The 13083-nt window shown below is 35.5% G+C and overlaps 1 protein-coding gene across 1 annotated transcript; it reads right to left on the reverse strand.

Moving 5' to 3' along the window:
- Nucleotides 1-4802: 4802 nt before the first annotated feature.
- Nucleotides 4803-11593, reverse strand: LOC132625860 (microtubule-associated protein 70-2-like). Its single transcript, XM_060340455.1, has 11 exons — nt 11106-11593; nt 9767-9852; nt 8661-8726; nt 8401-8571; nt 8142-8312; nt 7861-8016; nt 7615-7761; nt 7419-7490; nt 6825-7334; nt 6554-6741; nt 4803-5410 (listed from the first exon to the last, which is right to left on the reverse strand). The coding sequence occupies exons 1-11, from the start codon at nt 11350-11352 to the stop codon at nt 5371-5373; spliced, it is 1854 nt and encodes a 617-aa protein (XP_060196438.1). The 5' UTR covers nt 11353-11593; the 3' UTR covers nt 4803-5370.
- Nucleotides 11594-13083: the final 1490 nt, after the last annotated feature.

The raw sequence follows: 13083 nt of genomic DNA on the forward strand, positions 1-13083 counted from the left end.
ATCAAATAGGAGTAACTAGATTTCGGCCTTCCATTTTTAATCCAATTGTTTGGTGGTAAAAATTAAATTATCATTGCTACCTTCACTACAAACACAAATAGTTAATAGCAAACCATAAGTCATTATTGAAGTCCCCATGCAAATCCAACATTATTGTACGAATAACTAGGATTACTCGTAACGGTGATATTAATGATTATTGTAGCTCACATTGGTGGTGTTAATCATTTGCAAGAATCATAACTTACCTGGCACCCATAGCGCGCCAAAAGTGTATAAAGGTCCCATCTAAACGGCTGCCCATGGTCCTCTTTAAAAGAAAATTAAACTTTCATATATTTAGGTTTTATCCGGTGTCTGGTATCTGCTTTGAGATTCAACCAATCCAAATTGGGTGTTAAGAATTCCCTATCAATTATAGTGGCATACGCAGAATTTTTCATAACGGTATCAAACCACAGGAGAGATAACCAACACACGTTTCCTATCAATTATAGTGGTGTACGCAGAATTTTCGTAACATTATCATTTTTTTATGACAAGAGAACCCGCGTCCACTACTTTTCGGGTGCGCATAGGGTAAACCTCGCTCCTGTGCAATAGCCGACCGCAAACCACACAAAAGAGATAACCCACACTAGGAAAGCCCCGTGCGACAAGCTGGACCCAAAAAGCAAATCCCCTGCTGTCGCAGACAGGGAATGTCGAACCTGAGACCTCCATTATGGAAGTCTCGTGCTCAACCAACTGAGCCACCCTTGCGGGGTATAACGGTATCAATATTTGAAGAAGGAAGAAATGAATACACTCTATGACAACAAGTGATGTCACGTATATCCACTCATGCTACAGAGTTTAGAATGGAGGGATACTTACCACCTCACTGGATTCTATTATAAACTTAAGAGAAAACTGGCATGCAATATATATGTATCAAATTAGGTACCAAACCAACAAACGCACAACATATTTAAATTTCTAAATAAATGTTTATTACTGAATCGTTGAAAATTAACATGGAAAAAAGTACCCACCATGTTGTTTTACAACGATTCAATAATAAAATTTGATTTAAAATTTAAAATACGTTGAGGAATATTGAATTGGTTCATAATCTCATACATGATACATATTGCAGGAAAGTTTTCTCTTAAAATGGGTACTTCGCACTTATAGATTAATAGAAAATTTAAGAAAACAGGAATCTTCTAAGATTTATTCTTTTAGGTATAACAATGTCTTTTTCTTTTTTCCTCTTTTATTTTTATTTTTTTGGTAAAAATTCAAGTATAACACTGTCAAGGTATCGTTCGTTAAAATTTCCAAATTTTATAGCGAAGGACTTTAAAATTCAAAGTAATTATTCATGATAAAGGAAGAAAAAATAATAAGCACAATGAACATAACTTGTAAAATGTTTTGAATTTTTAACTTAGAAAATTAAATTAACTTATTGACTTGATAGAATAAATCTCCCCCTCCTACAACTCCCCAAAGACTCAAGCTGCAAAACTTTTTTTTTAATCACCAAAGGATGTGGTGGATGGGTAGAATATCCGACACTAATAAAAGGTCTCGGACAGTCTTGTATATGAAAAATATCCCAGTAAAATAAGTCTTTCGCCGCGATGAATTAGCCGAAGCCCCAGTAAAAATATCAAATATAGAGCCTGTTTGGATGGGCTTAAAAAAATAAGTTGTTTTCAGCTTATAAGCTGCTTTAGATAAACTAAGTTAAACGGGCTCAATTAATTTTTTAGATTTATTTTAAGCACAAAATGACTTTAAGCTGGCCAGCCAAACACTCAAAAAAGCTGAAAACAGCTTATAGGCAACTTATAAGTCAATCCAAACAGGCTCATAATTAGATGGAAACCAAAAGAAAAACTTTTCTTCATAAAATATTCTTATTTTTTTCTCCTAATCATAAGCTTTCTTGTGAATATACATCCAACCGTATAGATTGATTCCATAATCTTAATATAAATCATAGGGTGGAAATCACGAGCAACGGCAAAAGATGCTTTTCAGGTGGCTTATATGATTACTTGTGATGGTTCTAGAAAGGTCCACAAATTGAGCATCCAAAGTTTTTTTTTTCTTTTCTTTTCTTTTAATTTTCTTTGGATAAGTTTTCTACTAAAATGATGTACCCTTATCAGTCACGCTACTAAAAAAGACAGGAGTTAGCGACAGATAAATTTTGCAGCTAATAAACAGCAAAATTCACACTAATTCTACTTAGCGTGGATTATCAAAAAAATTGTTAGCTACGAGCAATTCAGTGATGGAGTAGCGACGAAGTTCATAGCTAATTTTAATAAAAAAGTTTTAGTGACATTCTCGGATGCAACACTTGGTGCAGTATTCTTGAAATGGTTAAGTACCGACACAGTGGCTATTAACTCTTTAGCTAACTTGGTGCTATTATCATTCCAAAAGTTCAGATTTGGCCTATATTATAATGCAAGAAGAAAAAGAAGCAGGATAGTGAAGAATAAAACGAGAAGGAGCATTGAAGTAGCTAAATTTTAAATACTTTACGAATGTTAGCTATATTTTAAATAGCAGTCCTAAAACTATAGTGTCATTTCTACTCCAATAGTAGTTGGCCAATTCGCAGGAATGCCCTTATTTTGGGGCGATCTTTAATTTTTGTCCATTAAATTGGTGGTATTTATTTTTTGTCCTTCGTTAGAACCCCTTGGTTTTGGGTTCAAACCCCCGCTCAGTCAAAAATTTTAAAAATATTCACAAGGCAGAATTTGGATTCGCAAGACAGAGTTTTGCATGATTCGGGCAGAGTTTCAAACTCTACCTTAATTTCAAAATTTTGCCTTGCGAAATTCCTTTTTTTTTTTTTATTGAGCTGGAATTCGAACCCAGAACCTCAGAGTATTAGGCGAAGGGCAAAATTAAAGACCACCAATTTGAGGGACAAAAATTAATGCCTACCCCAGAAGAAGGCCAATCCGCGCAAAAAAATGATAGTAGTTAGGGTTTTTGGATTGGGCCTTGGCCCTCTGTTCATAATAAGTAACAGGCCCAGAACTAATCCCTTAGGGTCATTTGCACTTTTTGTTTCCTGTTTTGTGCTGGTCTTGAATTTTGGTCCCTCAATGCAAACAACATTTCCACAAGGTATAAGTTTATATTCTGATATCATAATATCTCACAAGTTATGCCCCGCAGCCTTAAAGAACTTATACCCCGGTTGACATAAGTTCGATTTTGACGGCCAAAAAATTAAGAAAACAGTCCATTTGAAGGACAAACCGTGCAATTTCTTCATATCGGAGACATTCTCACAATGGACATGATTAACAAATGACATATCAATATCAAGGTGGTTATATGGCTCAAAATGGAAACATTTCTTTTCAAACTCTGCTAATTATTTCAATCGTGACTAAATCATTGCCTTTAATAGGCAATACAATGGTTAAATTGTCACAATTCCGATGTAAATGCCCTAACTAGTATTGTCCAGTTCCTATTCCCCTCTTAAGCATGTTTAAAAAGGACAAATCATTGTTCTGGCTATGAGTTGTGACAAATATCAGACACAAAACATATTTTGTTTGCTTGCTTGCATATTGTAAGTTTGATTTTAGCAAGCCTAACTCCATACCTATTGTGTAAAGTTTGTAACTTCAAACCCGATTTTTTTTCAAATTCAGTCATGCTGGTCTGAAGTAGCTAAACCTTGCAAAATTTATAAACTAAGACTACTTAAAATAGGGGTCCTAAAATCGATTTTCGCGCTTGTGCCTGCTATAACTGATATATATGTGTCAAATTTCATTATAAAAAAAGGAAGTCCGATGCACAAAGCATCCCTCATCAGTAGGGTCCAAAGAAGAGCCGCACCCCAAAGGATTGTGATATAGACAGTCCACCCTAATACGAACATTAGTAGCTACTTCGACAGCTCGAACCCTTAGCAAAAAGAATGGCAAAGCCTTGAAGTTTCAGCTTAAAGAGCCCAAATAATGTGCCTGAGATTAAAGCTTTTGCTTGCTTATCCTTTTTCATGGAATGTCTCTTTGGCATATCTTATGTTGGACTCAAAGGAATGGGAAGCACATGAAGTAGCGTGAAGAAAACTGACACAACCACAAAGGTAAAGTGGACATCATTACTACATGGGTCTATTTGCTTTGTTTTTTGACCAAGTAAACCATATACATGTGCTCCCTCTGACAAAGATTATGCTCTACACAACAAATCCCATAATCCCTCAAAAGTGACGTTTGACGTTTAAGAAAACAAACAAAAAGCTAAGGCCCCCAACGTCAATTACCAACCCCACCCCCCACCTATCCAAAGGAAACAACAACACATCAAGGAAAGCTAGGATGAAAGATATGATCTATCCAGACCTTATCTCCACCTTTGTAGGGATAAAGAGGCTATTTCCGATAGATCACAACAAACTCCCCAAAAAAATAACGAGAAACTCACAAGAATAACTTATTCCCAATAAGTCTTCCAAACCCAAATTTTGCGATCCGCAAAAACACTAAGTGATTTCTTCTCATATGTTCAATTCTTAGCCGACAATGTTACTTGTTACCAGTCAATGATAGAAGGTAGCATGAAATTAGTTGAGATGCGCATACATTTACCCACGCACTACAGTTACCAAAAACAAAACAATAGCCAATTGATCCACTTATAGGAGCTGGCCACTTTGTACATTGATGCAACTTAAGAGACTCCGCCATACTTGTAAACTTTAAGTAATGCTCATTTTGTGGAAGTGCCAAGAATTCAAGTCATTTCTAAAGCACTATAAGGAATAAGGAAGTAGATTACTACTAAATCATTTCTAAAGACTTAATTGGTTCAGAAACATATATAACACAAATACTCTAATCGAAATATCTTGGATAGTAAAGATCAGAAGGGGCAAAAAATTATCAGCCTTCTCTGATTACAAGAATATTGACAAAACATGAACCAATAACATATCATCACACTAAAGCTGCAGATTACAAGACTGCAAACAAGTTGAGAAAAGAGTATAGCAAAGTAAATGCCAAAAGCTACCTATACAACCACACGACCACTGCCACTCAAGCTGTTCGGCGAAAAAAGTTAGCTCAACTTTGCTAACTTGAGTATCTTTCCAGCTAATATCTAAGCAGAAGGGGATCATAGTCAAAGTCAGAAGCACACCACATTTCATCTACCGGCCTTTTCCAGTGTTTGGATAGGACTTTGATCACAGCCATTGGCATGCTTGTTACGATTTTAGAATAAACCACTAGTGGAGAATAGTAGAGTTGTTAAGTAGACTAAGTAGGAGAACACAGGAGTCTATGCAGAATATCTTCTCGAAGCTGTAGTTGGGGTTTCTTCATGTCGTTATTGAGTGTTGCGTGTTAACCCACTTCGTCCTACATTTCTGCAGATAATACAATAATATAGTAAAAAAGGAGTTTGTAGAACAAAGGAATCAAGAACCATGCAATTAAACAGAAGCAGCATTTTCGGGTAATGGTGAGAAATTGGAATGTTGGGTCAAGTTGGACGAATTAATTGGGAAGACAGTGAACGGATTATAACCAACTAACCCAAATTTAAATGAACAAAAAATAGATTGGATCTAGATAGGTTCAATGGTAGTCATAGCACAAGCAACCCCCAAAATTATACTTCCATTTCTTTGTTTAGTCAAGTTACTACTTAACACGATCATATGTAAATAAAGTAAAATTCCAACACATTGAAAATTGGGGGTCACAATTTTATGGGTCAAATGATGCTCCTAATTTTGATCAACGTGAAATCTATTGCCGCAAGGTTTTAGGTTGGATGATCTACTCCAGTCTTTAGGCAACTTCCATTATATGCGGCCAACGGCAATATCAGATATTTCACCATGAAACAATATGATATCTAAGAAGGACATCCAACTTCCAAATGTCAATGCACTTCCGAACTTTAGAGAATGGTTGAAACAAGAGCTAAAACTTGAACATGAAATAATGCAGAAGCTATATCCATATAGGTGCATCTCAAAGCAAGCAACAAATAAGAGCTAAAACTTGAACATGAAATAATGCAGAAGCTATATCCATATAGGTGCATCTCAAAGCAAGCAACAAATACTAAAAAGTATTCTGTCCTTTCTTGAGTAAAACTAGTATTAATCAAATAGATTATATTAGACATCATGAGATGACATGTAGATATTGCAAGATTCCAACAGCAGACTGTTTTTTCTCACCAGTTGTTGAGCATAGTTCAGAATAGAATGGGCGATGACAAGTAGAAAAGGGGGTGTTTACTTTCTTCTTTCTATCCAGTTAAAATGGGTTATCAAGATCTTGTCCGACTGTTAGTATCAGTTAAGGGGTTGCAAGTGCACATGCCCATCAAGAGTTAATTAGCAACAACAACAGCATCAACAACAACAACAACAAGAAGCCCAGTATAATCCCACCATGTGGGGCAAGAGTTAATTAGCGAATATCAAATAACTTACAGCTTTATAGATAATTGGTTGTAACATAAAATTGCGTTAAAATGAAAACTAAAGGCATACCTTCCTGGAGGCAGCTGAGAACTGCTCATTGGACCCTTTGAATTTCCAAATCTTTTGGCCCTATTCTCTTGGTCTTTCTCAACACGCATGGCAGCCACCTCCTTCTCCATGGCAGCAACCTCCCTTCTCATTTTTTTAGCCTCAACCTCCATGGCTTTCGTTAAAGTCTCTACTTTCTTAGCTAACATCTGAATTACAAAGAAGACAGTCAATCATAGCAGAAATATCACAGTGAATAAAGTCATAATATAGCTGAGCAATCAATCTTAACCTCAATTGCGTCATCCTTGTCTTTAAGACTTTGATCCTTCTCATGACCTGCTTTCCTTAAAGCAATTACTTCTTTTTGCAGCAAATCATATAATATTCCAGGTATAGTATCCTCTCTTTCTGTTACTTGTGTGTCATTTGTTTTTTCAGCTTGACTTGCTTTCCAGGAACTATTCTCAGTCTCATTGTCTTTGGCTACATCACACGACTTGCTGCTGTTGAAATTTGGACCTGTACCATTCAGAAGGTTTTTGCCCCTGTCCAATGACCTTGAGCCACCATCAAATGACTTTGATGTCCCTTTAGCATTCTTCAGCACGGTACTGGACCCAGAAGATCTAAGCTGAAATGATGGTGATCTCTTTGGTAAAAAGCCATTGGAAGCGCCTCCCAGTGATTGCCGACGTGAAGGACCGTTGCTTGGACTTCTACCATCTGGTGTACTGCGAGTAGCTGAGCTGGATGTTCTTAATGTCTCTTCAAGGACCTTTAACCTCAGTTGATATCTCTCCTGAGGAAAATGAACAACTTCAAGTTATAACCAAATTGGAACAGTAACATAAAATTACACCCCTTTATTGGACTGAATTATTACTTTTAACATGGCTTCTGATTTTGCAGCTCGTTCAGTGACCGCTAGCTTGTCACGCAATGTTTGCATCTCACCCTGTAGCATAAGATTTTGGAACACCAGTATGAGCTCATTAAACTACATAAACAGAATGCAGTAAGTTCTATCAAGACAACAGAGTGTACTATCTCCTCATAGTGATCAAGTAATACCCCTATACCTGCAAAAACCTCCTTTCTTCAAGCCACTGTTTCACAGGCATTACTTTATCATTGGCATCTTTCCACTCATTAGCAACCACAGTTGCTACCCTATTAGCTGTTACCTTGGCACGTGCCAGCTCCCGATCAAGAGTTTTTCTTTCTTCCTGAAAAATAGATAAATATAAACATTTGTGCACTTAAATTTGTCCACATACTAACTACTGTATAGTATAATTCAGAAAAGTCTAGCTAGGATAGATTACATTCATCTCTTGAACTTTCCGTTGATAATCCCGGACAGCATTTGCAGCTGCACCACCAGCAAGAACAGCCTCCTCAAGCTCACGTACCGTTTGGGTAAGCTTTTCAACCTCTGCAACCTTTTGGCGATGCATTCTGTCCAATATTTTATTTTCTTCCTGATGTACGATTGTAATAGAAACAAGATTAGTAAATAGTGAATTGATGCTTTAAACAAAAAGCTAAAACGAGAGAGTGCTGCAATGTCAAAAACAGCAGAATGCCATTCCGATGATTAACATACCTGGCATATTTCTATCTGTTTCATCAGCTCTTGGTTCTTGTTCTGAAGGTCATCCACCATAGAAGCTTTTGCTAATGCTGACTGCACAGTTCTCTCAGCATCAAGTAAAGCTGCCTCTTTTGACTTTGTAAGACGGTCCAGTGCTTTATTATCATCTTGCAGCTTTGCAATCTGGGCAGAAGGAAGGCGAAAGAATGAGAAAATCCATGAAGGTGAGCTTTGACCTTACTACAACCAGTTTTTAAATACATGCACACACCTCTTGACGTGCAAGCTTGAGTTCAGCCTCCAAAGGTGCAAGGATGGCTTCAATAGGCGGCATATCATCATCTTTTTGAGCAGCATGGACCCTTCTAAGAGTGGCTTCTGCTGCAAATTGAGCTGCCATGGATGCTTTCTTCTCATCATTAATTTTCTTAATTTCAAGATTCTGCCAAGCAAGAAAAGTTACTACAGTTATAGAAAGTTCAAAAACGGAAAGAAAAAAAAAATCTTAACGAGAAGAGTTTGCGTTAGTACCTTGCTTTCTAAAAGAGATTCTGTCAACTTAAGCTTCTCATCAACCCTTGACAACTCATCAGTGAGCTAAAATTAGGACAAATTTAGAAATCTATATCAGTTTTTCCTCTTGAACACTGATGAATAGCTTTACAATTATCAGCAGCAGTATTCATCAATCAAAATGCATGATTCAATTTATAAGGGCAAGACTAAAGCTAGAACTTTGTTTCCCATAGCACAGCATAAATGCAATGATAATCTAGACCTGCTTGAAAGCTAGATTCAAATAATGACTCCAAATTAATAAAGAGCATACTTTTGCCCACACTTCTTGAAAGCTAACTCTCAAACCAGAAGACTTTAACACATTGATTTAATAACTGCAAATCTCATTCGATTTTGTTCAAATCAATTTGAAATAAGACAAGAACGCCAATGGAGATTACTTCATAAGGAACGCGGCCAAGTGATTATCCAAATCCTATGATATCCTTTAACATTATGATTTATGAAGACTGAGAAAACAATTACGTATTAAACACTCAAAATCCTACAATTCTCCACTTACCAATATCTCTCACAAATTCTGCAATCTCTACGCAAGATTATTCAAATCTTATGATATCCTTTAACATTATGATTTATGAAGACCGAGAAAACAATTACGTATCAAACACTCAAAATCCTGCAATTTTCCACTTACTGATATCTCCCACAAATTCTGCAATCTCTACGCGAGATTATCCAAATCCTATGATATCTTTTTACACTATGATTTATGAAGACCGAAAACAATTAAGTATCAAACGATCAAAATCCTGCAATTTTCCACTAATGCAAAATCCTATTGATATCTCTCACTAATTCTGCAATCTCTACACGAGATTATCCAAATCCTAATATATTTTAATATTATGATTTACGAAGATCTCAATTACGCATCAAACAATCAAAATCCTGCAATTTTCCACTTAATCCAAGATCCTATTGATATCTCCCACAAATTCTGCAATCTCTCCACGAAGGCGTTGTACAAAATTTTCAGATATGGTGCTCGCATTGTGCTATAAAACAACATTCACCAGTAATAAAACCAAATAAGTAAATATTCAAAACAGCAGAACCTCCTCAACAGCCTTTTCTCGTAGTCTTTCGGATAGCTTTAGTGCCTTGATCTCCGCTTGAGCTTCAGTCAATTCCCTGTCCTTATCTGCAAAACGATAATGCATCAATCAATTGTTGGAAAATAATTCAAAATTGTAGGATTTAATTCGTATCTAAATAGGATGATAGTCAAAATAATATTGGAATATACTTTCTTAGCTAAACTAGATTTTGCACTATTATAAATAGGGATGTTGCTACCTATTTTAATAGGTAGTAGAGAACTGTAATGATCGTTAAGAGTTTTATGAGTTTATGAAAAAAAAAGAATCATTCGCAACCAAAAAGATAATGTATCAATCAATTGTTGGAAAATAATTCAAAATTGTAGGAAACTAATTTTGTTTAGGATTCAATATTTATTTAATTCATATCTAAATAGGATTCGTTGTCAAAATAATATAGCAATAGATTTTCTCTTAGCTAAACTAGGTTTTTCACTAATACTAGTATTCACAACAAAAACAACGGCCCTTATTAATAATCGGCTTTAGGCTCCTAATTTTACTGAGCCGCCCTTGAACAAAACAAGGATACAGTTCTAATACACTATAATTAACAAGTGTGAAAAAAAAAACATAGGCTCTTATTAAAAGAACTCTTGTTAATTATCAGCTTTAGGCCACTAATTTTGTTGAGTCATCCTTGAAAAAAAAAAAAAAAAAAAAAGACACTAGACCAAATATGACTTACCTCTGACTTCATTCAATCAATCACAAAATTCCATAAAATAAAAAACCTATTCACAAACAAAAACAGGAGTGGCTAAGCCTTTGCTTTAGCCCAGATATTTGAGTCCCCAATTTTTTTAATAAGAAAAAAAAAAACATAAACTCTCATTAGGTCTTAATTTTATTGAGTCACCCTTGAACAAAAAAAAAAAAAAAAGACACCGTTCTAACAGCAAATCAGCATTGGATCCAGCTAGCATGATTGACCTAATGACTTCATTATCGAGTTGACTGAGCTATATCAATCAATCACAAAATTCCACAAGTAAAAAAAAAAAAAACTATGAAGTGTTTGCTTTAAGCCCCAAAAATTTGAGTCCACCTTTTTAAATTAATAGTGAATTTTATCTATAAATAACAAGTGTTAAAAATCCATTTCCAGACTACTAATTTTATTGAGCCACCCTTTTATGATTCTACACTATAAATAACAAGTGTGGAAAAATCGATTTCTAGGATATTAATTTTATTGAGACGCCCTTGAACAAAATTAATTTTATTGAGACGCCCTTGGAACAAGGACACGAAATGAGCATTGGATCCAGTACAGGTAGCATGTATAACAAACCTCTGAGTTCATTCTCGAGTCGATTAAGCTCTAACTTGACCGGATCCGAACCATGAAGTAGATTAAAAAACTCATCTGCATCTAAACTCGGCCTCATCGCCGCCGCCGCTCTCCGCCGTGAACTACTCTTCGTTTCCTTAAACGACGCCGACACCGTCAACGGCGTCGTCGTCGTCGTCGTTTCACGTACATTGCTACCGCTCCCGTTGTTTTCGCCGGAAATTAACTCGCCGGAAAACTCCGACATCTTTAACTTTTTTTTTTGTTTCTTCCTCCTCTTCTCTGTCACATCAAATATATATATATATATATATATATATAATTTGTGTATTTTCTAGAGAGAGAAAGTGTGTGTGTTTGGAGTTCAAAAATGATAGTACTACTTACTAGTGAGTTTGTTGTTAAACAAACTAGTATTTGTGTTCTCTCTCTAGAAAATTTGATTGAGAGAGAGAGAGAGAGTGTGTGTGTGTGAGTTGTGTTTTAGCTGTGTTGTGATCTGAGATTTGATTTGAGTACACATTATGATATTTGGACTATGTTAGAACTTGATTTGACTATAGTGCCCCTTGTATTTGACTTCTTTAGAATTTGAAAATAACTTGGATTTTGGTTTCTAAATTTTGCAATGACAATAGAGTTTTGTCCTATCTTGATTGAATTCGGATTCATGCTCGAAAGTTTAATTTAGGGGTAAAGCGCGTATCCTGATAAAGGCAATTTTATATACAGTTTGAATTAAAAATTTCTGGTTAAAAATAAAGAATGTTTGATACCTGTATTAGGGGCTCCATTACATTCAGTTTCGCGTCGGAAAATACTGCACTAGATGTGAAACGCTTTCTAGTAAAGGTGATTTCATGTGTAAAATTTGAACACGAGATCTCTATTCTATTTGACTTCATTAAATTTTAACTTACCTTTTGGTTTCTAAGTTTTGTCTCATTTTTGCTTGCAGTATCTGCTCAATTAGTTTAAATTCGCGCCGGAAAATGCTAGTTAAGAACAAGGAATGTTTGGGGCCTGCATTTTGGCTCCGTTAAATTTGATTCGCGTTTGGACTCCAATACATTCAGATTTCTGTCGGAAAATCCCTACATTAGATGTGGAGTGCCTTCTAATAAAGATGATTCCATACATAAGATTCGAAGCCGAGATCTCTAGTTAAGAATAAAAAATGTTGTAATCTGCATTAGGGCACTATTAATTTCTGATTCCTGCGGGAAAATCCTATACTAAATGTGAAGCACTTTCTAATTAAGGTGATTTCATACATAAGACTTAAACCCGATATCTTTAATTAAGAATAAAGGATTACTTATTGTTTTACCGCGACCCTAATTGATACTACACGTAATAATATTGATATTTGGACTCTGTTAAATGTCCTTTGGACCTGATTTGACTAAAGTGCCCCTTCCATTTGAGTTCATTAAATATTGCAATAACGATAAAGTTGTTTCATTTTTGTTTCTAACTCTGTGTGTGCCTGCACTGAGGTTCGATTATATTTAGATTTGCGTTAGAAAATATTTTTCACATTAGAGAAATGTTTCCTAACAAAGAACAATTCCATACTTAGGATTCAAGAATTTTTTAAAAAGATAAAGTTTTGTTTCATTTTTGTTTCTGACTCTGTGTTTATCTGCGCACTGATGGTTCGATTAAATTTGGAGTTGTGCTAGAAAATTTTAGGCAAAAGTCATAGATAGCCCCCTAAACGTTGCCACATTTTCCTCTGGGTACCTAAACCGAGGGTTGTACCTATTGGGTACCTAAACTCCTCTGAATTTATACCCATTGAATACCTTTTTCACAATAATCAGCAAAATTAAGAGTGTGTATTACACTCTCCATGACATGACAACTTTGTCCAATGAAAATGTGACACGTGACACTTTAGTAAAATAAATCAAAAATATATTTAAAAACTTTTTTTTAATTAACCCAAACACCCCCCCTCCCCTAATGCATTTCT

Source organism: Lycium barbarum, chromosome 2, assembly GCF_019175385.1.
Source record: "Lycium barbarum isolate Lr01 chromosome 2, ASM1917538v2, whole genome shotgun sequence".
Taxonomy (NCBI): Eukaryota; Viridiplantae; Streptophyta; class Magnoliopsida; order Solanales; family Solanaceae; genus Lycium; species Lycium barbarum.

Bases quoted from the DNA above. Each gene is read 5' to 3' on its own strand.
- LOC132625860 (XM_060340455.1), bottom strand. From the start codon at position 11,352: ATGTCGGAGTTTTCCGGCGAGTTAATTTCCGGCGAAAACAACGGGAGC. The intron at 8,572-8,660 runs GTACTAACGCAA...CTTGCTTGGCAG, and splicing joins AATCTCTTTTAGAAAGCAAG to AATCTTGAAATTAAGAAAAT. The intron at 8,313-8,400 runs GTGTGTGCATGT...CCTTCTGCCCAG, and splicing joins TCAAGCTTGCACGTCAAGAG to ATTGCAAAGCTGCAAGATGA.